At 41.0% G+C, this 27,707-nt stretch overlaps 2 protein-coding genes and 1 long non-coding RNA gene across 4 annotated transcripts; 1 reads left to right on the forward strand and 2 right to left on the reverse strand.

Annotated features, from left to right (window-relative positions):
• LOC125386210 lies at positions 1-10,095 on the reverse strand. The gene is made up of 2 exons (XR_007226177.1): positions 9,973-10,095; positions 1-9,771 (listed from the first exon to the last, which is right to left on the reverse strand). It is a non-coding gene; the product is annotated as an uncharacterized LOC125386210 (long non-coding RNA).
• Positions 10,072-23,973, forward strand: LOC100646722 (obg-like ATPase 1). Of its 2 annotated transcripts, XM_012315565.2 has the most exons (11): positions 10,072-10,187; positions 11,941-12,122; positions 18,421-18,481; positions 19,929-20,056; positions 20,410-20,585; positions 21,168-21,245; positions 21,323-21,420; positions 21,562-21,702; positions 22,908-23,004; positions 23,071-23,193; positions 23,324-23,973. In XM_012315565.2, exons 2-11 carry the CDS (start codon positions 11,942-11,944, stop codon positions 23,432-23,434), a joined length of 1,194 nt encoding a protein of 397 aa, XP_012170955.1. In that variant the 5' UTR covers positions 10,072-10,187; position 11,941; the 3' UTR covers positions 23,435-23,973. The 2 variants fall into 2 exon arrangements, with proteins under 2 accessions (XP_012170955.1, XP_020721875.2); XM_020866216.2 differs by lacking the exons at positions 10,072-10,187; positions 11,941-12,122 and adding an exon at positions 16,966-17,695 and having other exon boundaries at positions 18,404-18,481.
• LOC100646841 (uronyl 2-sulfotransferase) lies at positions 23,751-27,516 on the reverse strand. The gene is made up of 7 exons (XM_003400160.4): positions 27,025-27,516; positions 26,268-26,477; positions 25,583-25,743; positions 25,388-25,459; positions 25,152-25,312; positions 24,807-25,077; positions 23,751-24,688 (listed from the first exon to the last, which is right to left on the reverse strand). Exons 1-6 carry the CDS (start codon positions 27,178-27,180, stop codon positions 24,929-24,931), a joined length of 909 nt encoding a protein of 302 aa, XP_003400208.2. The 5' UTR covers positions 27,181-27,516; the 3' UTR covers positions 23,751-24,688; positions 24,807-24,928.
• Positions 27,517-27,707: the final 191 nt, after the last annotated feature.

The following is a 27,707-nucleotide window of genomic DNA, read 5'->3' on the forward strand; positions in this document are numbered from 1 at the left end:
TTTTATCGTAGATTATTTATTTATTTACTTGTTTGATCAACGAGTTACACTCTTTAATATAAAATACATCGGTAAATACACTAATAATATAAAATACACGCGAACACAGACCTATGCCTCGGCGAAATTTATTATTAAATGCTACTGTATAGGAAAATGATCGTCGTCTGAAAGAAATTTACGAGAAAGCGGCAATTAACGCTTTCGATCGTTAGCTTTGATCGCTGGTATTAATTCGTTCGTTTCAGTAACATTCGCGTACGGTTAATGTATTGGGTTTGTCATTACCATCTAATGACAAAATCCGCAATCACTTAGTTGCCAACCCAATAGATCGATCAAAGTAACAACACGCGAAAATCGATCGTACCTCGAATACAGTTGGTAAAATCAGGCAAACAGTCTCCTCTGCCACGAACCAAAGAGAAATCTCGAATTCCCGCACAAACTACGTCGTATCCATATAAAATTCTACTCATTACGCAAATTAATAAATATTTCTCGTTCACACTTCTCTGAGCGTTATACGGGTCCGGTATAGAAGACGCGTGCAAAGCATGAGTGTGCAGCTGCAACTATCACGCCCCCGACACACCCCTAGGGATGCAGGGGGTAGCACGCGTTATTCGTTTTCGAATAACAGTGTATTCACGCGAACGCGTGCTCCCTTAGCACTCCCTCGTCTTCTATGCAAACGAAATACACGGTCGACGCGACACCTTCGAATTCCAAACACAGACTGGCTAAAATTTCACAAATAGGATCACCTTAGCTCCGAAGCCACCGATACCTGTCATCGAGGACAACCTTGAAGATATATAGGATTATTCTCTCGCTAACGTATACAAAGTTACACGTCGAACTTCGTGTATACTTAAAAAGTGGCATTTTCATAACCCGATACTTTTCTACTCTGTTATTTCAATTCAAGTGGCTCCTTTTATTTTTTCTCGCTACGGTGACAACTTACGAAACATTAAAAATTATCGACATCGGATTATGCGTCATTGAAAGTCTGGCAAGTTTGACCCGATGCTTCTTTTTATAGAATTTCATTCGTTCCGTTTCATACAGATTATATTGGTCAAACTTGGAATTGATCTGAAAATAGAACGTGGAAGACACAAACGATTTACTGCAAATATATATTTGGTAGATAGTACGGGGCACGAATAGCCACTTTAAACTATAACATTGAAAGAAAATATTGAAACTTGTTAAGGTAACGAATAATCGACCGTTTAAATGCTTTCGCGATCTCTTCCGAATGTCTCGTAGCGTCTACGCGCGATTTCGAATTTGTTTCGAACTTTACCGATATAACTACGATGCAACTAGGACATTCGATTTCGTTACGGTGCTGTTCTAATGAAATTTCAGAATGCTTCGTATTATGTATAAAAAATGCCTACAAATGTTGGAATATTTTCACGTACACGAACTGTATAGGCACATCGACGAAACATCGAAGAAGAAATGGTAGGATCATCGACGATGTTAGAATTTTCCAGTGAGTCTTCTCTATGCAGCAGTGTGGTAGATCATGAATGGGTGGGGAACCCTAAGGGTCCGCCTTTCGAGTAAACTACTACAACTACCAATATCGGTACCAGCACTACCACCTCCACCGACGCCGTGGCTGCCACCCCCGGGGGCAGTAATCTCGCATGGAGATCCGGCTTAAACGATAGGCCCTGTTTCCAGCGCCGCCCTCGTACGCGAGACTCTTAATTTCCAAGCAAAACGAGTACGCCGCAGCCACCACCCGATCGCTCGGTTTCCACGAAAATACTTTGCGTCCAGTTCTTCGTCGCCGTTTACCGAAAGAACCGCTCGATGCCATGTTATTATACGTGGCTTGGATATTTCCATATCGCGCGACTAGGCGAGGTTAATGCTACCATCAGAACCGAGCCAACCCCTTTTTCGAAGATGGCGCGCTATTAAAGAGATTCCCTTTTTCTTTCTTCTTCTGGAGAAAATGGTCCCATGTCCCTAGCACCGAGTTGCCAAGCTACATAGTACGGCTACATGCTGGTTATGTTGCAAACTCGGGCGACTCGATGCATGTATCGCTTAATCGCGCACGTTACGCACACGGTGCATCCTCGCCTGCCCGATCCCTCGATATCGACACGAACGAGACGATTCGTTCCATCGCACGCAACGCGCCAGGATTCCTTTTGTTCTGTAATTAGCGGAGGAAAGATTGTCAAAAGTATATACACTGTAGAGCGTAGAGCGAAGGATGAGGTTAAACGCGATCGCGTGGAGGGAAAGAAGCATCCGTTTACACGGAGAAGAAGAGCGAAATTGCGAGCGAGGTGGAGGGAAAGAAAGGCAGAAAGGGACGCAGAAAAGTAGACGGCCATGATGGTTTGATATAGCCTGGAGGAATATAAAACGAGGAGAGATATCATCGCGCCGGTGAGTCGGAATAAAACTATAAACCGGAGGAAACAATTACCCTGACTGCTCGGTAGAAGATGCGGCTAATGATAAGTGGTTGGCTGCTCTCGGGCCCTTCCATAGTCGCCGTATTGCCTTTGGTCTTCTCTCGCAGCGCCATTTTCACCGCGCCGATAGAAACCGTCCTCGCCTCTTTCTTTCTCCGTTTTCTCTTCTTTATTTTTCCCGATTCGCGTAATCGTTGCGCAAGATCGTTGCAACGACGCGAGCAATTATTTTATCAAGGCGGCCGACCTACCGGTCGACCATCTCGCCGAAAGCCAGCGCAACATTTTTCCGTTTTTATACGCTCCGAGATCGACCGGCAAATCCCGGTCATTTTCAAGATTACACGGACAGGTGACACGTAGGTATGTAAAAAATAAGTAAAGGGCGGCCGCATGAAAAATTCATGTCCACGTCCGACATGGAAAGCAACGTTTCAACCGCGACTAAGTCGTAAACGAGCCTATCCGCAATTACATCGATTACGCTCGATGTTTTCCGTTTATTTCACTTTACCGAAGGAAATCCACCGCGAGTGGTTGATACGAACACGTGCAAAGATCTTCCGACGATGGACTCCTCTCGTCTATCCGCGCGTTTATGGTTTCCTTTCGGCCGCTCGTATACCAACGTGAAATCGGAAGAAAAAGAAACTCGCGATCGGTAGAACACGGTGCTCGCGAGAGCACGAGCAAAGCGATTTTCGTATTTCAATTTCCTTGTCTGACCGGGCAAAGTATGCATCTTCTAAAAAGACTCGGGAGCTTTGCACACGGTCGTTTTCTTTCGCGTGGCGAAGATCACAGTGTTCACAGAAGGCATCTAATTGCCAACCTCTCGCATCTCGCGCTCCCCCATAAACTTAACGACCGGCTTAACGGTTGGCCCTGCCGGTATGCTAAAGAGCGTTTCTTCGGCTATTTCGCGAAGTACCCTGTTAAAGACTCCGATGGGCCGTTGTAACGTTTGAACGGTGCAAAAGACCGCGTTCTATGCGAGACGCCCGTTCATTTGGCCAATGCGGAATCGTAAAATCGTGAAATTAATACGTAACGGACTCATTAACGCAACGACCTATCGTTTTGTCCCGGTGTTTCGCGCACGAAACAGGCAAACGCGGTCAAACAAAGACACCTTTCGTCCGAGGTATCTTCGCTACGCGACGTTTGCACGGGCGCGAAAGTCGATGATAAGTCGCGGATGCCGGCCGTTCGCCGCGTGTTCCAACCAGAGCTGACGTTATTCGATTTTTGCAACAGTTTGCATGATTCTGATTCGAGCGATTGAGAAAAAGTGTAGGGTTTGGAGGGGGGGTGCAGACGGCGGAGGGTCCGTGATTGGTGGGACATTAGTGTAATGAGAGTCTTGAGTTAAGGGGTAAAACGTGGTAGCAGCTACCGCGGCGTGTATCCGCCATGATTAGAGCCTCTGCTGCATTTTCGCCGATATCGTGAGTTCGCGAAATCGCTCCTGCAATTTTAATCCGGTCTCGAGACTCTTCTTTCGTCCAAAGGGGAAAAAGGAATGTCGGTGGTGTACGATGGACTCGTACAAGCCGGCAAAAAATAAAAAGAAAGGCCGACTGAACGGAAGGCAGATCCAATCTTGCCAATCGACAGGTAGAGTTATATACCGATGGATATTCGTACGCGCATCTATCAAAGTACATTAATCACCAACACATCCACCGCGCGCAATGTGTGTGAACGATGAAAACGTTGTACATTGCTATCAATATGATTTATGACTCGACGTAACGATGTACTCCTGGCGTCGCAACACGCGCTACGCGTTTGCTGCCGTGTCACGTTAACGGAGAACGCCGCAATTTCTGTATCATTGTATCTTTCCGAGTCTATCTTCTCGTGAATATTTTACTAAGGTTCTACGTCGTTTCCTAGTTCCCGTGTATTGCAATTTACCAACCTCGTACAATCCACTTTTGCCGTACGACTATTTCTCCAGCCGATTCCTATACGTACTTACACGCACGCATGCCTTAGCGGTTGCCTGCATATAGGGGCACACGGTTCTCGCGAACTTTACGCTTTGTCCCGTAAAACTATTTTTACCCAATTATCCTTTCCTGTTTGCGATAGTCGTATGCAAACGATAAGCGATGGCAAAAAATTCGGAACCTTCGAGGCTATCGGCGCTAACCATGGGATCGTAGTCGAACACGATAAGCAGCGTAAATTTTGTAACAACGTTACCTTCGCAGAAGAGGTTGTACCGAGGCACGATAGTCGTTGTAAGTTACAGAGTTACCCTCTAATCATAAACGCGAGTCTGACTGCAGTCCGGATGCAAGGAAGCACGTGTTGTGCCGGTTCCGCCAGCAGGTCGGCCAGTCTCGTCCATGAGCATTACGTATTCAGTGGCCAGCGCCATTTTGCCTCGACCATTTTTGCCGATCAAATCTTAATTGTTGGCTGGCGGCTGTCTAAGGAGGCGTGGCCACTGGTTGGTTCAGTTTCTGCCACGCGATGCACGAACGCGTTGGTTTTCTTCTTCTTCTTCTTCTTCTTCTTCTTCTTCTACTACTACTTCTTCTTCTTATAGCTGTACAAGGAGCGCGATACATCGCGACTTTCGAATCGTTTTTGATCCGCTGCTGTTCACTGGTTAAAACTGCTCAGCCCGTGCTCCAATCAGACCGGATCGTTCCAGCTATGCAAAATCAAAGACCGATGCCTCATCTTCATTCTCGCGTAATACTCGCGGAACGATGCACAAGCAACAAAACTGTAACATCGCGAACGCGCACGATGCCTACCAATGTCGAAGATGTTACGTAGCGCCAAATATGTCGCTTTCCTTTAACCTGTTTAACTCATCGGGACGAGTCATCTCTTGGGTAAAATCATTTCTTTTCTTTTATCAATCCTCTACCATCTGCTGCGTTCTTTCATTTTTTTATTCGAATTAAATTACACGAATAACGTTACTTGTAAATGTTACTGTTTGAAATCGATTTGTCTCCATTAATTTTGCATTTCGCAACTATAGAAATTTCTGTTTCTTCTTTTTACTTCTTTCTTACTGTGTGTACGTGTATTGTATACTCTTTAATAAGTTAGCTGACAGAGCGTGAAACAAGTTACAGGGTAAAATATCGTCGCTCTAATTAATCCAAATGTTGGAAAATGTCGGTTATCCTAAAAGAATCGCAGACATCGTTTGCGCGAATTTGCAACAAATCTGCAGCAATCAGTTTGCGAAAATATGCAACGGCAAGAGAGTGGTTCAAGTATCTAAAAAATCTCGCAACTACGATAGGCGGAGAACACGTTCGCAGACTGAAACACCGGATTTCTGCGCTGTAAAACTCACTGTTGCACCATCGTGTGCCTTGTGTTAATTAATTTTCAACAAATTGTCCGTTGAACAGCGACAGTTAAAAGCGTGTTAAGAAACGGATTTTCTCTGTGTCTCACTAATTAATTTTAATCATTGCGCGCGTCCAGATATAATAACAGGTGTATACGACTTACGCGCGTTATAATAATGCGAGATAATATTTTTATAGTTTGTTCTAATTAATAGCATCAACAGCCTTGAGATATTATTAACACCTTATCGATTGATCCCAGAGGTGTAGGATATTATTATAATATCTACGTTGCTGGCGGGACGAAGCAACGTATCACACTCGTTTACCGCGTAACTATTAAACGCGTTTTGGCTATCGTTCGTGATACTTCGATGAGCAAAGCATCGAGAAAAAAATAATTAATGAAATTGTAGAATGTATTCGTTGTGTTCGAGTTCACGCGTGTAGAATGCGAACAACCCAATGCGATTACCCGTTGATAATTATCCAAATTAATATCGTTGTCGGGGCAATCTGTTCTGTAGGTACATGACAGAACGATGGTTGTGCGTATTGCTGCTAACCTTCTCGCTATAATGACACGTATTACTCTGATTGGTAACAATTGGTAACAATTGACGGGCGGAACCGAGCCTCGGAGGTTCCGCTACTTTGCCCGTGTTGTTTACGACCAGAACTTCGAAACGTTACACCTTAATTGCGTGGCTACATGCTCGAAGAATTATCAAGGCTTCTTTACGCCCCTATGCAATTAGTTATTAGGGATGTTCTTCTAGTCTATCTCGATACAGTGTTTATAATCTGTTTCATCCTGAACGTGTATAATTTGAAAGTTCTGTAGGATAAAAATCCAATGATTTCCACATTAACGCGCTGTTTCTCGATTTTATTTCGCGTTTCCTTCCTCTCCGAAAGCATAAAAGCACAGCAACGTATCCTAAATTAGAAGATAACGTTAATTCTTAGCGAAGAAGTCGTCGAAGGCAAAGTATTTCCACGATTCTAAAATTTTTTAGACGATCGCCGACGACTCGTTACCTAACAAATTCTTTCTAATCGCTCCGTATCTTCCTGCGTAATTTTCCTTTTCCTACGGCCAGTCATGCGCCGAATATGGTTATGCAAAGGAAGAAAGGAAACGGCGAGTTATAACGCTCCTAAACGATGCAGCAACAGCTGAGAAAAGCGAGAGCGGTCATTCTATAATCTTCAATTTGCCTCGTAAAAACACGAAACAGCGGATGCAACGTGGAAGCAGCATCGTATTTTACGAGCTCGTAATGCAGCCAATGAACCGTTTCTAGCGTTTATCCGACTTGCTGCCAAGTTATTACAACATCGTTATCTTGCTGCAACATTTTTTTCAATTTTATTCGCGTTAAGTGGACCAAGTCGCTGGTTAATATCGAGTTATTGAATCCACTTATACGCGTGATTCTTGAAGCATCGTGTGCGATCGTGTGTACAATGATAGGTACACCAAAGGCTCTGCATCGAACCTAAATCAAGTTAAAAGTAAAATTACCATTTTATACATATAATACGTGCCGCGTAAAACAAAATGGGATAATTTTCCAGTTGCTTATCGTTACGCTTTAATAATTTTATGTCTGTAATTATCATGGTTCAGAAAGCGTCAATGCACTCGGTAGATCTAACAATTAAAGTTTCGTACCAATTACGTATCAATTTACTTGTTCAAATACCATGCACGTGTAAAGTTTGACATTTGACCGATTTTACGACCTTCCTATATCATAGAGATGATCATACCTGTCGACGGTAACTCGCTTCTTGCCATAAATCATCTTATAAATGTCTTTTCTCTCTACCTCGTTTCCAATACCGATACGAAAGAGACGACAAACTCGAGAATATGAACGTCGAATTTAAAGCTAATTGGTAGTTTCGTGCACCTAGTTTTCTAGCTTGGAATGTTAAGTAAGGATATCAATTAACGTAGACATCGATTAAGTCATCTTTAACGGTGATTGCAGCGCGCGTATTATAGCGGGATACGAAACGAAAATTTTATGCGCCGTCTAATTGGCCCACGCTCGATAGTTTCGATGTTATTTCCTCGTAAAGACGAGTCCTGCATGTTTCTCATTAAACGATCGTTTTCTACATTTATTATCTACCAATGCAAACTCCGTTCTTATTTCTCGCACCCTGTTATTCGGCGCTCCATTTACGGTCCGTCTTCTATTTTTTCTAGTAATAAAAACACTCGGTATATTCGAGAACACCGCGACCAAACGACTGACTGCTCGAACGTTACGGTGTGCAATCGCTTTTGAGTAATTGACAGCCCGTAAGGTGTGTACTATTTGAACAGATATTAAATGCCCTTTCTTTCTTCAATCTTTCCGCTTTCTTCGAGAGACTGTTACTTTGAACGCTGCTTATTTACCGTAGTATCGATTTTATCGCATTTCTTTGCTGTTTGCTTCGTAACTTTGCCATTTACATTTGCTCGTACCTCTCGACTAACTAAAAAGCTAATAAATATCGAATGTTCCGAATGGTTCTGATTCGATGACCAAGTATCGCGGTTCGAACAAGTTAGGATTCGCTTTCTTCGTATTTGCGTCTTCCAGAACACGGTTTAACGCGAACACGATTCGAATAGAAATTTCTTACGCAACTACATCGCAACTAATAAGATTATTCGTTCGTTGCAACCCGGTGGTGCATCGTGGTCAAATAAATCTTCGAGCAACGAGCAGCGCGTCGGCGTTTTCGCCGGAATTAGTAACGCAATCCTTCAATTCGGCGCATATCTAATCTGCCGAAATTCCTATAATTCGCCAGGCTTTAATATGCTTTTCATCGAAATTGTCGAAGCAATAAGAAAGGGCAGAAGGAAGAAGAGCGTCGATCGTGCGCTACGCTGGCAAGATGCTCCAGTGCACCAGTGACGTCAGCGAGTTTGCGGTCTTCAAATTACAATATCACGAAAACGAGCGAGTTGAGATGGTACGGACTACGGGGCCGAACAGAGGTAGGAGAAAGGTCCTTTCCGCCAGCCGTGCGCTCGTCGAATAATAGCCTTCTGATTATATGCATTATATGGGCCGAGATTGATACGGTTCGTAATAAAATAATTGAAATAATCATACGGCACAAGGTCGACACAATGTTAGAAATCTGTTCGCCAAATGAAACATCAGTTAACGCAATATCGTGCTCGCAAGAAATATGTCTGTGGCGTAATTGAAATCTCACGAAGTTATGCAAATTATATAATACGTTCGGCTTCCACGGTGAACGTTATGCGTTCTTGCGATTAAAGCGAATTAAGCAATTTTGGAAATTAAGAGAGCACGAGGAAAACTCGTTTCACGTAACAACCATTTTCCTTTCTAAGGTAGGAAACGAATTTCTCGTTGAAACACGATGTCGGTGTCAACGATCGTCGCATCCTTCCCTGATCCAGTCTCACGGCGCCAGACATAAAGGCACGCATACACGCACACATCTGCATAGTCGGTTATCCTTTTTTCTCCATTCCGAGGCAATCTTAATATTATCCTTCGAATTACGGCCCTCCGGTGATCAACGGCGTACGTTCCCATCACATACGCACACCGTCGAATTAGACTCCAATAATCGCGCTCGTATTTCGGAGCATAACATTGCTCGTTGCGTGGATGTTGCGTTACGTAACGAATCACAACTAAGTTAACTCTAGAAAATGTTGAACTCGTGAAAGCGATGAATAATAAACCATGACATTTGCGGTGTTAGTTGCGTCAACGATAAGGTCTAAAGGGCGCTTTTATTCCGCTTGAACGAAATCATAGTTTTACGCTATGATTTCAATCACGGGGTATTTTTTAACGTTGAAGTGGTTTTGCAGATTTGTTTGGGGAGGAGCGTGCGTGTTTATGGTTTCCACGAAAGCATTGCAATCAACCCTCGATGATGGCCCCTTTTTCTCCCACGGATTAAAGGTAGCGTTTCATTCCACACAGCTATTCCTAGAATCATAATGAACTTGTTTGCGAATAGATACTTCAGGATCGGATCATTGGAACAAACGAAGAAATCGTTTCAGAAAAAGCAAGAAGTAATTAAATATCAAAACAGCGGATAATAGTATATAATAATGGAAAAAAACAAACGAAAAGAATACGATATTATTGTTCGAGATATAATTCAAAACATATTTGATTACTCACTTTTTATTTTAACTTGTAGCTTCGTTGTCCTTTTTTCCCTTTATTTAATCTTCTTTTATCCAATCGACAAAACTCTCGGCTGGTAATATAGATATCTGTATCACTACAAAAGGCCGGTCGAACGTGTGACGTCGACGTCAGTGCAGTGCTGTGTTCCTCTTTGCCACGCGTTGTGCAGTGATATTTACCTAGGAACAATACGAAAAATACTCGAGGTATTTAATCGATACTTGATTATCTAATCATCTCTGTAGCGGGCGAAAACAGCGTTATTCTCGTAGATTTTCATATAATTTCCATACAAGCAGGTAAGGTACGTGCATGCAAAAATGATGCAACGTTTGTTGTGCTGATAGAAACATACACGTGGCTCTTACGTACGAACGAACGACTCGAGCATACTGTAAGAATGTTAAAAAACAAATAACTGGAAATTGTTAAAGTTAGCAATCTATAAATAACTCGCTCTCCTTCTAAAGTAAGGTTAAGATCTGGTGTGCATCTTGCGTTTGGTTCGAGAATCTAGGGCTACGTGGCAGCACTGTACAATACACCTAAAGCTCGAAGCACCCCCAATCCAGCCGATACGGTACTAAATACTGGCGCCTCTTTCGAATTTCAAATTTCAAAATTTATATCACGTACGTTTTACTCGATTCGTTTTAACTCGAGAAACTATCGTCTTTAATAAAGTATTGTTATATTTCTATCGAGGTAAAGGTAGAAGAGGTAGAAGAAACGATCGATAAAGCGGAGGCAGCGATGGCGAGACAATGTCGTAAAAGCAGAGGCGACGGTGATACCACGGCGCCAGAGCGGCTGTTGAGTAGCATCGCGGGCGGGTCCTTTCTTCTCTTCCATTATCGTAATCTGCAAATTTCGTGGGTACCGTGATGAAGAACGGTTGGAGGTGGCGCGGTTTCGAGTTAAACTGTTCGACAGAGTAGATAGTTTCGGGGATAGACGGAGAGGAAGAGGAAAGCCAGTCGGGATGGCTGATCGTGTGAAAAGGAACGAGAAAGGAAGGGTAGAGAGAGGGATCCGAAAGAGGAGACAGAGGAAGAGGAATCGCAAAGTCGGTGGCGGATTGGCGGCCTAAGGCGCGGTTGCAGATTCCCGGCGTGATGCCGGTGATTCGCGGCTTTGGTGCCCAGTAATCGTCGGTCCCCTTACCCGACGTATTCCTCCTCCCTCGCATCTTTGCTCAGGAGAATCCACCTCGTCCCTTCTTCTTTCTCGTCGAATTCGCTTCTCCGCACTTTCGTTCGCCTCCCTTTGCTTCCCTTGGCCTTCCCCGGGTCTCTCCCTTCGCCTCCCGTAGGCGTCTCGTACCTGTTTCATCCTTTTGATATGGCGCGGGCCCCGTTGTACAGCGAGCGAAGGATGAAAAGAAAGAAGGGGGGCAATCTTGCGGTAAATACAGCAATCGCTTGATGTGCCGTCCGCATTAATATAATTAGTCACCCCGAGCGCTCGAAAGCGACCCGATGTTTGAGAAGCCGACTCTCTCGACTCTGCCCTCTTGCTTCATTCTACTCGGCTCTGTCCGCCGTGCCTTGATTCTGTTCGAAGTATCAAGAGGCTGGGGGGCACTGCGTGCATAGGTAGGTGAAACATGGTGGACTGTTAAAGATTCCAAGGGTTGGAGGAACAAGGGCGTGGCCGATGTTGGATCATTTTCATTTCTGTCCATGCAAACTGATATATCAACCCCCTCTCTCCCTATAAATATGCAGACGCGGTCATTTTTGCATGCTACGTTAGTACGTAGACAAAGATGAATCGGTAAACCTGGCCATTGTGAAGCGAATAGTGTCGCTGTGGAAATGAATGGAACTTTTCGAATCGAACCGAACCTCCGACAAACGTGTTACAAGATTCGCTTCTAATCAGTGCTAGATTCTTGAAATCGCGATACAGTTTCATATGAATGTGTGCAATGACGATAGATTTATATTTCTGTCACAGAATGGCGCCAAAGAAAATCGAAGAACCTGAAAGGAAGCCGCTTATTGGCCGCGTAGGTACCAATTTGAAAGTTGGTATAGTAGGTATACCTAACGTAGGAAAATCAACCTTCTTCAACGTTCTCACGAAAAGCCAGGCTGCTGCTGAGAACTTCCCCTTCTGCACCATCGATCCCAATGAAAATAAGTATTCATATTTTTTTCTTATGCATGTTTATTATAGACTGCGAATTTCTATGCAAATTTGTATTTCTGCAAGTAAAGGACAAGAAGAAAGTAAAGAAATGGAATTTGGCTGGGGACTCGTTTTGCTTACTAAAAGTTATGACGAGCACTTCGCTTTGGAAATTTTTTGTATTTTTCTATATTATATTAACTTTACCTTTAAATTTCATCTATGATTGCATATACATTCGCAGTCTAATAATCATAATAGCGATATCGTGTTGTACGCCATAGAAAATCTTTTGAATCTTAATTCGATTTTTATTATACAAAGCAACATTTTTTAGATGCTCCGACCTAATAACGTTAATCGTACTTCGCGTCTGCCACTGCAAATATTTAACCTATTATTAAATCGCATGTCGTTTGTTTGCAACTCTGTGTAAAAGATTCATATAGTAACCTAAAAATGAGATATATCCAACGATGTGTGATAAAACGTCGCGTCCCAAGATAAAAGAAGAGCACGAAGATGAGCGCGAGAAGTTTTACGCAGATTCATCGTTTATTATAAAAAAGAGTTTCTTCCGATTCATCAAAGGATATCCTCGCCAGAAGTATTCTCCTTCCTGGCCCGAAGCTCATCGATGTGTGTATCCAAAAGCTAACTCTTACTACGTCTTCCACGAAGATACGAATCCATTTACTAGATTTCCCGCCAAATGCGAGTCGAGAGAGTATGGAAATGTCCGAGCACACTTTGAACCCTCTCAAGAACCTCACGAGATTCGCGATCCCTATGACGAAACCGAAGCGAGAAACAAATATCTGGCGAGCGAACCAACTTGTTTCGTCGTTCTGGGAAAACCTGACTTGAACACTACGAAACTTGCGACCATGATCGCGGATTCTTGGAATTGCGTTTTGATTTCTCCGTTGTCGCTTATGAAACAGGAAATCCAGCAAAATAGCGAAAAAGGTAAATTCATGGCAGACGTGTTGAAAACAGGTGAATGTTTAGGTCCAGAAATTATCATGAATTTGATAGCCAGTCGTCTTAATGAAAGGGACGTGTTTCACAAAGGGTACGTTGTAGAAGGATTGCCGTTAATTCCAAACGAGACGCTCGATTATTCTTCTTACCCAGATATTTCCACCGAGAAGCTGGATCCAGAAAATGACGAGAATTTTATGAAGATTTTTAACACGTCGGTTCCTAGAACCTGCAATATAGCGAACGAAGAAGCGATCAAACATCACGATGTGTCGGATAATAGCAAAGATATTTCGACTTCTCGCGACCAAAAGATAAGAAATCGAGTATGTATCGTATTGAAAAATTCACGTTACGAAGATTTTATTTCAAGTCAGATCGAAGATATTTTCGCAACGTGGCCCGTAAAACCATCGATAATCGTCTACGTAATGTGTCCTGACGCGGACGCGACGATAAAGCGTGCACATTTTCGTATAGATCCGACAACTGGTCGCACTGTAGACACGAGCTTCGCTGGTATGAGCAAACATATCGAGATGTTATTTTCTCATAACAAAATGCAGAATAACATGAACGTTTCCTTTGAATTGTATCAAGAGTTGACGAAGGAAGAACGAGTTTTAGACGAGAACCAGGGGAAATACTTACTGAGACGACCTTCTGACGAAAGATCCAACGTAGAATCGCAATGCGCAATGTACAAACGTCTGGCACTGCCTATGATCGAGAAATGGATCTTGCTATACAATCCACAGAACATAATTCGCGTGGATGGTCGTACACCTGTATCGCTAATGTTTCAAATTTTTATCTCACGGCTGCGCACATTGCCAGTGCCGCGTGTAATTCTTCCGCGAAGATTCGCGAATCACGCTGCGTTAGAATTCGAGGGTGAATCGCCAGTGATACCCGTAACTGGCGACGAATTCGAAGATAAGTCGAACGAAGAAGCGTTTCAAGATCTGAGAAACAGAGAAACCGTTTCGCCTCTATTCCCTTGGAGACTGTCGTCCTGGAATTTTCTTTGTCCCGTCGAATTGACAAAGGGAAAGACCGCGGAAGGATTAGCGAAACACGCCGTTCGATTTATGAACAAAGTCTTCTTTCTTTCGTCGAACGAGGCTGCTGATTTATTTATCGAAAATCCAAGAACTTTTATTTCTCCTTTGTCTCCGAGACCGACCTGTAAAATCGTAGTATTTGGACCTGACTATTCTGGCAAATCTGATCTCTGCGACGAATTGGCACGAGCGTTAAAAGGTACGATAATAAACGCGAAGGAAATTGGAAAATCTTCGGCGAACGTTAACTCGTATATTTATTCGCCGGATCATGCGATCGTGGAAGCTATACAGAGCGTGCCGAGAGAAGAAATCGATATTAAAATATGGAGAGACGGAGGTTACATCGTAGATGGTATGTATCCGAATATCGATTCTTGGAAAACAATCGTGGAAGATTCGGAGATTATCTTCGAGGATGCGATTCTTTTGTTCGACGAGGATCCTTATGATTATTTGATATCAAAATGGCGCAAAATTCGTGGCATCGAAAAGGATGAGCAATTCGAAGAAAGCTTCGAAGACCTTGGAGATGAAGAGGGCGAGGAAGAGGCGCAAGGTCTGGTCGAATATATTAGACACATTCAGAGGTTTAAGTCGGATTGGGAAGCGATACGAGAAAGAACGATGGATACTTGCAGAAATATTATTACCTGCGATGTTGGTAAAATCACCGATGTCTCGAAATACGTTATGGATCGAATTAAGGATCGTTACATGGATAAAGCGAGAGTTATGACTGACGAGGAGAAAGAAAGAGAAAGAGATCTTGCAGAATATATCGGCATGACCGATGACACGGAAAATATCGAGGAAGAAGAAGAAGAAGAAAGGAAAGGTGAAAGAGAAACGACGGAATTACCTTCTAAGGAAGATAATCGTCGCTTTGGAGACACTAATTATTACTGTCCAGTGGCGTTATTAAGATATAATATATTTTGGAAAGGCAAAGAAGAGTTCAGCGCTATTTTTATGGATAAGATATATCATCTATCTAGTCTCACAGCTCTCGAGGAATTTTTACGTGGCCCGCAAAAATTAGGTCTTCCATTGAAAAGGCCTTTATCTTTAATTCCACCCCTTCGTATGAGTATCATCGGTCCATCAGGAAGTGGGAAAAGCACGTTATCAGACGCGATATCTCGAGAATATGGTCTGCTTCATATAGACTACTTTAATTGTTTCACTACGTACATGGGATCCCGTGGAATGCGACCATTATCCCACAGAGACGTTCTTGTTTTATCAAACGAACTTCCCAATGAGGTAGAATTGCCAGCAGATCTGAACGACGAGAGATACAACAGCGACTCTAATACAATTCTGACATTTATTCGAAGTTATTGGAGAGACGGCAGTGCGCTTCTTCCTGAAAGAATGCACGACGAATGTTTAACGCGATTTTTCAAAGGACTTTACAGCGAAGCCGGTGCCGTGTTCGATCAGTTTCCAAGCTGTCCGCAAGACGTAGAAACTGCTATAAGAGAGTACACGGTGCCCGAGATAATAATAGAACTTCGTTGCGGTAGAGAGACGGTATCGGACAGAGTAATACCGAAATTACTCGCGTCGTGGGAACAAAATTTGGAAGAGAAGAAACGTATCGAACAATTACGATACGCTATACAGCTTGAAGATTATCGAAGAGATCGAGATATTTGGGTGAAAAGAATGCTGGATGAGATGATCAGTCAACGATATATCGGCGAAGAAGAAGATAACGCGGAGCACGAATACAAGGACGAAGACGACATACTCATGGAGGAATACATGCTGAGCGATGATACGGATTTGGAAGAAATGGAATTGAAAAGGTTTGAGTTTGAAGAAGCGTGGTATCGAGAGAATCCTGAGCCTGTGCTGTTCACCGACTGGGAAGATTTTGAAACAGCGAGACAAAGAATCGAGCAGGAATTTTTCAGCAAGTATGAAACTGATTCTCAAAAGATAGCTGCTATTCGGAGCCGTCTAGAAAATGAATCGATACCGTATATCGTAATGGATGCCGAAGCAGATGTAAAAGACGTTTTACTGCGAATTATGAGAATCCTCGAGCCTTACGTTCGTCGAGATATTTCTATCCTGGAGAAGATCTATACCATCGATCTTGAAACAGCCGACACTCTGCTTGATTGCGGCTATTATCTTTTAAGTTCCTTTGGCCGTTGGTGTCCTGTGCAGTTGCGTCGAAATAACGTTCCTCTGCAAATGTTTCTGCCACTGGAATCTGTGCAGGAGATTTATCCCGTCATACACAGACAATTCGTCTACTTCTTCGGCGGCAAAGACGCGCAGACCGCATTTTTAGAGAGTCCGTTCGAGTATCTCGAACGAGATTCTTGCGCACCTATTATTCCATTTCGGCTCTCTATCATTGGCCCACCGAAATGCGGGAAAACGACTCTTGCACAACGATTTGCCAACAAATATGGCGTAAAGGTGATAACGCGAGGAGCCGCTCTGCGTTACATCGTCAAATATTTTCCTTGGACAGAGTGGGCGCAATTGACGGAATCTTCTCTTCGTGCAGGTCGAACGGTTCCAACGGAATGCGTAAACCGTGCCGTTGAAATGTATTCCATCGATCCTAATGTGATTTCTCAAGGTTTCGTGCTCGATGGATTTCCCTTAAACCGCAAAGAATACGAGCAACTGACGTTTCTAGGTCTTCAACCAATGATCACTCTCGACCTGAAAGCGAATCTAACTTTTTGTCTCGACCGTTTGTCTCGCGCATCCGACGATCGAACGATAAAACCACCTACCTTCTCGAGTAGCTTTTTATCTCATCGCTATGCCGTTTGGGAAGTCGATCAGGGACACTTTCGAACTTGGTTAAAAAGCTTCACTCAGAACGTAATAGAAGTAGACGCGACTAAATGTATGTGGTATGTGTGGAGCCAAGCTGATCGACGCGTATGTTCCAGATACACGATCATCAGATCGTACTTTCGTGAAAGTGACTACGATACAATTCACAGCTTGAAATATATGAGCGTCTCGCCGTACGAATTTAGGAGACGACAAAGCCGGTTCGAGTCCTATTGTCCTCTTTGCTTGTACTACGAGGACACGATGAAGACTTCGGGACCTCCGGATCATCGAGGCACGATTCAGTTTAGGGAACACTTCTACTGGATTTGCTCGCAACATATCAATGAATTTATTCAACACCCGCAAAAATATCTTCCACCAGCGAACAATTCGTATCCACCGGCAGATCGTCCGCGAATTTTAACCGAAACGATCGACTTGGAACATTCGTGTTGGGCTAGACGTTTGCAAGTCAGAGGATTTTGCTTAGTAACGTACTTCGATGGATTACCAAGTCGCAAACTTGTACCTGGAAAAATAGTTATAGCGGTTTTGTACAAAGACAATTTATACCTGTTCTGTACGGAAGATTGTCGCGATAAATTTTTAGCGCAACCCGATAAATACGCGAACGTTCAAATGAAATTTTTATATACGATGCCAACGATCGACGTAAAATCTCTGCCAAATGTTGGTTTCTTGGAACAAACGGTTTCCAAGTTAATAATCAAAGCTGTAAACGAAATCAGCGTAGATCGGCCGAAATTACCAGGTTTATCGCCTTCGGCTACCGCCGCCGTTTACATCGGTGTATATTTAAAGGCTCGTAACACATGTTGCGGCTTAAAAGAAACTGAGTTGTACAAAACAATTAGCAGAAGAATGTACAGTCGTGAAATGATTATCAAAGCAGCGACCCGAACGATGAAGAAAAGGATAAACCCTTTCATACATGCACCTGTATATAAAGATAAGGTTAATCCTACTCACAGATGCATTAGACAATTGTCTATGTTATCTCGTATATATGTACCTAAGTCGACTTCAATTACGTTTCGTCGAACATCACCGACACAAATTTTAGCCGATTCCAATGATAGAAAATCGACAATAGTAATAAACACATTGTGAATAGATAATATGTCCTATTATTTTCTATCACAAACTTTATCGAATCTCGACGATGAATCATCGGACGAATAAATTTAAATATTTTGTACTTTAATCGTGCCCAAATATTATTATAAAACTTTATATCTCAGTCTAATAAACACTTTGTAAATAGAGAATAAACAACGTATAGATAATCTACCATCTGACTGGAATTTCTTTTTCCAATATCCTATTATTTTTGTATTTCCCATGTGAATGTACGATGACGCGTGTTATTTGTTAAGAAAAATTGACCGTATTTGTCGTCTAACTAGATTTTATCTTTCAGCACGTCGCGTACCCGTTCCTGACGCAAGATTCGATTACCTGTGCGAATATTTTAAGCCAGCTAGGTACGTATCAAACCTGCTACTACATACCGGTGAAAATATTGTTCGATCGTAACGACAAATATCTGATACGCGTTATTGTATTATTGAACAACGTGACGAGTCTACCAGAAAATGCACCCTCGCAATGGGAAACGAGTCGGAATAACCATTGACATTTCCATACTCCTTTGCTTTTATTTTCACAAGGCAGGGATAGGGAGGAGAGAAAGCGGTACGTGATCTGCAATGCAGATTCGACAAAATTCGTCTACGCGACGTATAACTCACGTTGAATATCAGCCGACTTCACGTACGTTTTCCTTTTACTCGCTTGTGGCATACTATTATTTAAGATAACATTTCGTAAGATATTTCTAAAACTTAGATTTATATGCGATATTGACTGGATTATTTTGCGTTAGAAAGATCAATGTATGCCCTCCGAAGAGAGGCTAGAAAAGATTAATTAAAATTTCACGTGACACTCGAAACTAATCAAACGCGATGAAAGTTCCACCGAAACACATGGAAACCGATATACGTGCTGTGGTATGCATCAACTTGTCGATGAAAGCCGTGTTTACCGTGCCTCGCGTTATCACGCTGGCTCGTTCACACGACGAGATTGAATGTACAGAGCAGCGGGAAGATTGGAAAGCAAAGCGTATGTTCGGTTCACGGTAAAATATTCTTCGACGCTGTTGTCGCTGGTAAACAGTTAAACTTAACCATGGCAGAGCGCAAAAGAGAGAGAGAGAGAGGGAGGGAGCGGCATAGAATCGATGAACTTCAAAGTATTATAACGAAGTAACGAAAAATTATCGAATGAAAGACGAATCGAGTTTGCTTTGCGACACGTGCTTTCCTCGGAATTCAACTAATTTGAAGAGATTAAAACTGGCTACCGTGTTAGATCAAAGAGCGTGTCTTGCATCCTGGTCACCCATGGCACCCAACTTCGAAACATTGTCGCCAACGGCCAACGACACTGCAAAGTCCGAATGGCTGTCACGTGTCAGATGATTCAACGATCCCTAATGAAAGCCACCTAACATGGCACTCCCCTTCTTGCTCATTTTACTAACGCCTCTCTTCAAAGGCTAATTGTTTAATGATGCTACTTGCATTAGCATTTAAATACAGCTCGTTGTCACTGCGACACCCTCGTTTAAATTCTAGGCGCGTACATGTTACAGTGTAAATACATCATCAGTCGTATTCTATTCGTACTTACAAGAAAGAGTCGCGAATGTTCCCGGCTCCGATTTGGATAAAACTTTGTAGGAACGAGGAACAGCCGAAAATAGTAGATTTATATATATGTATATCTTTTAGCCGCGGTGACTCAGGTTCGAAGGCTGAAACCACCCTCCAAAGTTCGATCTCTTAAGAGCAACAAAGTTCGCGACTTTTGCTTCTTGAACGAATCGAGAATCGCGATGAGACGCGTGCTTATTTGCGGTTTCAGCAAAGTTCCAGCTTTCTTAAATGTCGTGGACATTGCTGGCTTGGTCAAAGGTGCCGCGGAGGGACAAGGCCTGGGAAACAATTTCTTATCGCACATCAACGCTTGCGATGGGATTTTTCATCTTTGCCGTAAGTCCAGCATAAACATTCGATTCGATACGAAGCTCTTTACATAGGAGCAAGCGACGACGTTGCTGTCCCAGATGAACAATAACTGATAAAATCGATTACGTTAAAGGGAAGGTAGCGTTGCCGATGAGATCGAGAGATTAGTTTATCATCGTGTTTGCTCCTTCCGTGCATTGCACATGCAATCATGGACACGAGTTTATCTTGCAACACGCACGAGTAGCTTATAGACGTAAGAGTACTATACCATTATAGCTTTCGTTAACAGTTTTCATAGAACTGCATCGATTCTAGAAAATAAATTTCCGAAACTAAGCGGATTAATATCGTATTTTCGACGATCTGTGACGTAGGAGCGTTCGACGACGACGACGTTACTCACGTGGAAGGAGACGTGAATCCCGTGAGAGATCTCGAGATAATTAGCGAGGAATTACGGTTGAAAGATATCGAGTTTTTAAATGGTCATCTGGAGAAGTTGGAGAAGCTCGTTGTCCGAGGAAACGACAAGAAACTAAAGCCTGAATACGTAAGTAGTAATTTATGTTTGAAGATTTGATGCGTTTTAACGTCGTTAACCCTGCACATCGAAAGAAATACATTAGGACGTTTAAAGAAACTCGTTCTCTTTTGACGTTCGGATTGAGAAACGAAGGAAATCATTGTAAATGTAGGCATATCGTAGAGCCTGAACGAAATTACCGAGGAAATTAAGAGAGCGCGGTCGGTACACTACTTCCTAGAACGAATCAATCGAATTACCCTCTTTCCGTGGATTGACCCACGGCAATTTCCGATCTCTCCCCTCGTTCTAGACTTTGCAATTTGCTAAAACTTTTCGAGAGTTCCAAGCTACCTCCTCGTCTTCTCTCTCGGTCAAAGTAATAGAGAGGCGTTTCGTTAGTGTACAATCCTCTAATCACAGTTCGATCTCGGGATTATTCCACTTGGTAGCGTACTTACTTACGAACTTACTCGTCTGGCTGACTATTATCGTTAGCGGAACACTGATCTTTTTCGAATCCAGTATTTTCGCACGGTAGTGGTAAAAAATACAATCTGTTGGAGAAAGCTAACGCTTACAGATACAATCGAGCGCTTTTCTGTGCAGGATACCTTATTGAAAGTGAAAGGTATAATGGTGGATGAAAAGAGGCATATCAGGTTTGCCGACTGGAGTGCTACTGACGTAAGTTAATCGTATCGCTTTGCAAATGAAAAATTTTAATGCTGTTTCAATGTTATTCTGGTTGTTCGTGTTTTTAGATCGAGGTTCTCAATAAATATTTATTCCTCACGTCGAAGCCAGTCATTTATTTAGTTAATCTGTCTGAAAAGGATTACATACGTAAGAAGAATAAATGGTATGTATATATCGTTTATTGTCTGGGATTTATATGTATATTATCATTATCTGATGCTTTCAAGAAACGACAGTCGATCGTTAATATATTAATTAACATACCAATTTTTCTTATGCCTTAACACTCACATGTAAATTTCAGGTTAATCAAAATCAAAGAATGGGTTGATAAGAACGATCCAGGAGCTATTTTAATCCCATTTAGTGGAACTTTCGAAAATAAACTTTTCGATATGGATGACGCAGAGCGTGCGAAATATCAAGAAGAAAACAAAGTTACTAGGTGAGTAACAGTGTCTATAATTCGTTACATAGCTCTATCTGTATCTTTTAAATTAACGCAAAAGTATCTTTATACTTGCAAATGAAACGAGCGCCAAAATAAGCAGTGTGTTGCGTGAATTTAAAAGAAAAGAAAAAAGGAGAGGGAGAGAGAGAGTGAAGGGAAGGGAGAAGAACGAACGTAAAAATCGTAAAATTCGTAAAGCCTAATCCTCCCCTGCTTTAAAACCTAAGAAAGTCAGGTTCCCATATTTAGCTATGCACCAGGTTATCTACTAATGGTAATAACAATGGAGGGCTCGGTTTAAGCGTCTAGACTAGCCCTACTTTCATGTAGGGTGACCAATAAAAACTGCGGCATCTTTACTGTGGCGCATTATATTTTTACGAACGGCTATTCAAATTCTTGCAAAATTGCATAAAAACCCCTCCTATCCTCCCGGGCACACCGGTATAACCAGGGAGACGAGTGGAATGAGGATCAACCGGTTCAGTTGGCTAGTGGGTCATTCGCGAACAAACTCAACCCGTGTTATACACGGTAAACTCGATCAAGTTCGCGTACATTTTCAACATTGTTATACTGTAACATACTATATGTTATATCGATAAAAGTAATCGACGTACAGAACTATAATGCGTTGGATAAAGAAAAATTTGTTCGTTATATAAATTTATGATGCAATTATTTTGGACCGAAGGCGATTGCATAATTATAGCTAGCGTGGAAAATATAAAATCGTTACCAATGATACCTATAATCTGGCATTGATGGTTAGAAATCTAAATTCTTCGGCAAATTTTGTCGATCCCTCGAAATGATCGCATAAGGTAGGTTCTCTTGGTAATCACAGGGGACAAACGAAAGATTTCTAGATACCGCGATTTTATTTCGAGACCGCAGATAACCAAGGCGCCGAAGTAGATCTCGGACAGAGTTAGAGTGATAAAATTGCGGTATTAAGTCGTTCAGCTTTATGTGTATTCTCTGAAGTCTCGAAGTTCGTCGGGCTCACGGAACAGGATGGCTTCCCTTCTTGTACCCTGTCATTAGACGATATTCGGTTCGAGACAATCATATTCCACAGTCCTGTTTTTTGGCCACCCCTTCTTTGAACCAAGAATTCATTTTTTTCTGCCCCCCTCGCCTTCTTTTTTCTAATACGAGTTGAAAATTTGCTGTTTCACCTTACGAATCGTTTTTAGCGCGCTTGACAAGATTATCGTTCAAGGATACAAAGCGTTGCAATTGCAGTACTTCTTTACAGCGGGACACGATGAAGTGAAAGCATGGACGATCCAGGTAAATCAAAGTGATCTATTTCAATGTTCTTTCATGATCTTATCCGTGAATCTTTCGTTACTTCAGAAAGGTACAAAAGCACCTCAAGCTGCTGGGAAGATTCACACAGATTTCGAGAAGGGATTCATCATGGCTGAAGTCATGAAATTCGACGATTTTAAAAACGAAGGATCGGAAGCAGCGGTAAAGGTGAGTATCGTACTATGTGATATTTAACACCAATCGAATGCTTTTTATTACTTTTATTTTCCAGTTGTTCTATTATACGTATATGTAAATATGGCTATATTAATCATTTCTTTTTTTCTGTTTACTGTAGGCAGCCGGAAAATATAGGCAACAAGGACGAAACTACGTCGTCGAAGACGGAGACATCGTTTTCTTCAAGTTTAACGCTGGCGCTGGATTAAAGGATGCAAAGAAAAAGTGATGGCACGTTTTACTCATGTTGTTGCTCGTTCATCTCTACATCAACATGATCGCCATGTTTTGTTGCACGCGCGATTTGCGCATAAAACGATCAAAATCGCTTTCTGATACTCCTTAATTTCACTTTTCGTTCAATTTAAGATCGTATAATATCATAGTTGGTATCAATAGTAACGTTTTTATAGCAAGATTTCGAATTTGACTCAAATAGATATTTTTATATGTTCTATTACGCTATAAAGATAAAATATCCTATGCTTATACGATCAAGGTAATTTGTCAATTCTATTGTATCAATGGTGGTAATTACGTATAGATAGTACATATACCTTTTCTTTTATTTTATACAACATCTTAATGACGGTAACTTGCATTTCTAAACAACAATAAATGTAAATAAATGACAAGAGCTTGATTATATAATACGCTGCTTTCTACCACTCGGAATAACCAGTAAACCACATAACGATCATTGTACGTTTTCTAATGTTTCTTTGTATATTTCCATATTTATTCTAAATATATTTCTTTAAAAGATAATTATCTAATATCTTCTCCCTCGAGAATAGTAAAATCGTGTTTGAAGCTTGCTTTGTACATTTAAAATATTACGATTATAAAGATAACTATCTAATCTAGCTATAATATAGGTATTTTATCGGATTTTGCGTCGTGTGAATTGAGTATCAACGAAATATCCTCTTTATATCATGCTTAAAGGGGATAAAAGGCTTAGATTCTTATACTTTTAATTATATGCTAATAAGTGTAATTAATATCAAGTTTAAACAAATTACTATAGATTATTGTATATTACAATGACAGAAATTACGTATTTGAAACTTTGCATGACACAATTTTTGTACGTGCTGTGATTATTCCCAATCGATGATCACTGCTCAATAAAAAGTTCGATTGTTATCTACCCTATGAGTATTATCAGAGAGGAAATTTCTACCAATGCATCGAAAGACAACGAGGGTACTTTAACGTAGTTTACACGTTGAAAACAGTTATTATAGAAACATAAGTGTAACGCTGACATGGAAAACGTATAAATTATTGCTATCGTTGCGATAAATTTATAATAAAAATGTAAAAATGAATAAATTATAAACTATGAAAATTGAAAAGTAGTTTCTTCTGTATATCCTATATTTTCTAGAAATTCTCAGTAAGCAAGTGGAGTCGACTCTAAGCAAATGAGATGCATATTGTTCCTGTGCAGTACTCTAATTTTACAGGAACTAAAATCCTGAAAAAAATCAGATATTTTGTTGCGCTCTGCACAATTTAGAACGGTACAATACATCTATCTGTCTCTCGTTTATACTATAGTAAAAATACAAAAGGGAAAGAATCCGTGATCATACCTTTCTTCCTAGAAAAATTTTTAATCAAATTTATTTCTGTATAAAATCATTATTATTGGAATATTTAATGTCTTTGGTATATTTTGAAACTAGACACTTATCATCGTGTAAATTTCATGGCTTTAATCAATGTCGATCAATGTTTCGTTCAAAAGTCGATATTTTAACCATTGATAAAATTCTATCTCATCCTCAAGAAGCTTAAATAAAATATCTCTTTCTCGTGCTCTTAGCGTAAGTGTTGGATCAGAAAAGTGTCTTTTTCTCGGCTCTAAATGAAATGAATTGAAACTAGATTGAATCTGAAATCTTACCGCCTAATTATACTTAATTATAATTACTTACGAATCTTTCTGTAACTACGTTTAGCACCTCGAAAGAAATATGGAAATTTATATTCCAGTACATCTATCGATTGTTCCATGTAATTTAATATACCGACAACAGGGTACCGTTCAACGATATTTGCCTTTGCTCGTTCTAACGCCCATTTGTTATTTATCTTTCTACAATTGATACGCGATACAGGGAAATAAAAAAGTTACCATATGCTACAAAGATGTAATATATTAAATACTCACGCGCATCGAGGATCTTGACCACAGAACGTAGGTATGGCTCTATGAAGCATGTCATTTCGCCTTTCACGATATCTGAAAAGTAACAAATGCATCTTTAAGTATAATTAATAGTTATTACATTCATAATATACCAGTAACAATTAACAAAATACAAATAAAACGAAAAATTCTACCGAAAAGAAATTTGATTTTTACCTCCGCAAATTGTGCGCACACATAGGATTTCTCACTAGGGAAATAAACGTCGGAGACTCTCTTCCGAACTTGGAGAAGTTCAGAAATCTAACATCTCCGTCGAAACTCAAAGGAATCGCTTCCTGTCTAATGATATTAGTAATTTCTTCTACTAACAGTTCCTACAAAATAGTTAGCCAAAGTTATTTATAAACTGAGAAACGCTGAACAACCGGATTCTCCTGTATCGTCTAAAACTGCAAACTAAAAATGTCACGATGATTATTTACCATACTGAAAATACATCGAATTTTTTAACATTTATCAACTTTCCTATCGTATTTCGCTCAGTCGCGCCACCTCTATCTGGCTTTAGCTAGACTTGCTCCAAATAGGTATTTCCGACACGGCTACTTTAATTGGAAAGATGAAAGTGGCACAACTTCGATTGCAACACTGAAAACCGACTCTGACACGAGCGTAAAGTGCAACAACCACTACATGGTACTATGATTAAATTTTCCCAAGATTTATGCGGCCAATGAATCAGCAGCTGATTCATATTTCTTACGTTATTGTTCGGCATTCGATCCATGCAGTTGCCATTTGAAATAGTACTACCATTATTTCGTGTTATTGGACGAGCGTTAATATCGAGAACAGTAATTCAAAAACTATCTTATGAACGTCGTGTACGAGATTATACCTCTTGCAGAGTTGATAGAAGCCCATGATCACCAGGTGGTAATCGTATATGTTTAAACGCATTGTAACCCTGCAGACGTTGTAGCATCAAGACTAACAATTCAGCTCCAGCATCAGGTACACGCGTCAGCATTAAAACATGCTGGTTCATTTTAGGCAAACTTCCACGGGCACCCAATTCAGCAAGAGAAGGTGTAACGTATCGATACGTCTGCACAGTAAATCATATCAATAATCGTTGTATCATAACGGCTGCAACAAGCTAATAGTTTAAATTAATAAATAAACTGACAGGTTGCGATGGATTTATAAATGCAAATTCAAGTTTACATGAAAACGGTTAAAAAAGTAGAAGCTAGACAATGATTTGTTTTACTTAATTTTTATGCATTTTTCCATCTTTTCCCGTGAACGTATAAAAATCTCTAGTCTATTGATAAAATCAACAAAACGTGTGAAGTATTATACGTAATCAGGAAACTCTCCAATTCTCTATCATACGCAATAAACTCGTTTGTAAATCGTAAAAGGGAAAGATCGCTTTCCAATAATTACATCGTTCACAGACGCACTTTCACTGCACTACAATCTAAACGCAACCAGTATCCTATTGGAAAAGAAAACAATTCTCAAACAGTACCATATCAAATTGTATCAAAAGTCGAAAATATTTCATGGAAAATGAAACATTTCACCGTATACATACATCGAAATAGCTAGTAGCCTTCATCTGAATCGTTTAATTGGATACAATTTACCTGACCTTTATGGACTTCCTGTTCTCCAGCGTAAGGCTTTTCTATGCTACTTCCTGTATCGTTTACAGTTTCCACTGTTGATTTCGAATTTAAAACAATGAAGAAAACCGTCAAGCAAACAGCGACACTAGTTAGCAAGCCACGATTTCGCCGCATCTCAAAACGAGACTCGACTGGTTCTGATCCTTCGATAGCGGCTATCTTTCTTCTTCGGATACTATTTTGCTAATAATCCTGATCACGAACATCGAAAGTCTGAGTCACGGATTATCAGCGTTTGTTTCTACCAAGTAACTAAAGAGAATGTCAGTGGGTCAGAGACTTCGTACTGCTTGATCCCCACATCTTCACCTAAACTCCCACCAATAGTGGATCTCACGAAAAGCGAAACTTAGCTTTTCCAGATGCATTTATCGCGTTCGTTGCATGCATGAACCGCGGTTTCCAACTAAACATCCGAGAGGTTTAACCTACTCGAGATATCAACACAATAGACTAGAATACAGGTGTTTATGATATCCTTATTTTTTGATATCCTTATGAACATAACGAAGGAGCTGCGAGCTAAATAAAAATTCGTTTACATCCGCTAAATATTATAGAAAGTACTTTACATTGGGTGTATTATACATTTTTCGTTCTTATATGCATTAAACTTTTGTACATTTAAATTCTCGGGAAGT

The sequence above is a fragment of the Bombus terrestris genome, chromosome 13 (genome assembly GCF_910591885.1).
Source record: "Bombus terrestris chromosome 13, iyBomTerr1.2, whole genome shotgun sequence".
Lineage (NCBI taxonomy): Eukaryota > Metazoa > Arthropoda > Insecta > Hymenoptera > Apidae > Bombus > Bombus terrestris.

What these genes read in the sequence shown, in the direction of transcription:
- LOC100646722 (XM_020866216.2), top strand. Translation starts at nt 17,046, where the DNA reads ATGTGGTATGTGTGGAGCCAAGCTGATCGACGCGTATGTTCCAGATAC. An exon ending in GAATATTTTAAGCCAGCTAG is followed by an intron (nt 18,482 to 19,928) that starts GTACGTATCAAA and finishes TTGCGGTTTCAG; the next exon opens with CAAAGTTCCAGCTTTCTTAA. An exon ending in ATACGTAAGAAGAATAAATG is followed by an intron (nt 21,421 to 21,561) that starts GTATGTATATAT and finishes TGTAAATTTCAG; the next exon opens with GTTAATCAAAATCAAAGAAT.
- LOC100646841 (XM_003400160.4), bottom strand. Translation starts at nt 27,180, where the DNA reads ATGCGGCGAAATCGTGGCTTGCTAACTAGTGTCGCTGTTTGCTTGACG. An exon ending in AGGAAGTCCATAAAGGTCAG is followed by an intron (nt 26,478 to 27,024) that starts GTAAATTGTATC and finishes TTTACTGTGCAG; the next exon opens with ACGTATCGATACGTTACACC. An exon ending in TTCTATCAACTCTGCAAGAG is followed by an intron (nt 25,744 to 26,267) that starts GTATAATCTCGT and finishes ACTATTTTGTAG; the next exon opens with GAACTGTTAGTAGAAGAAAT.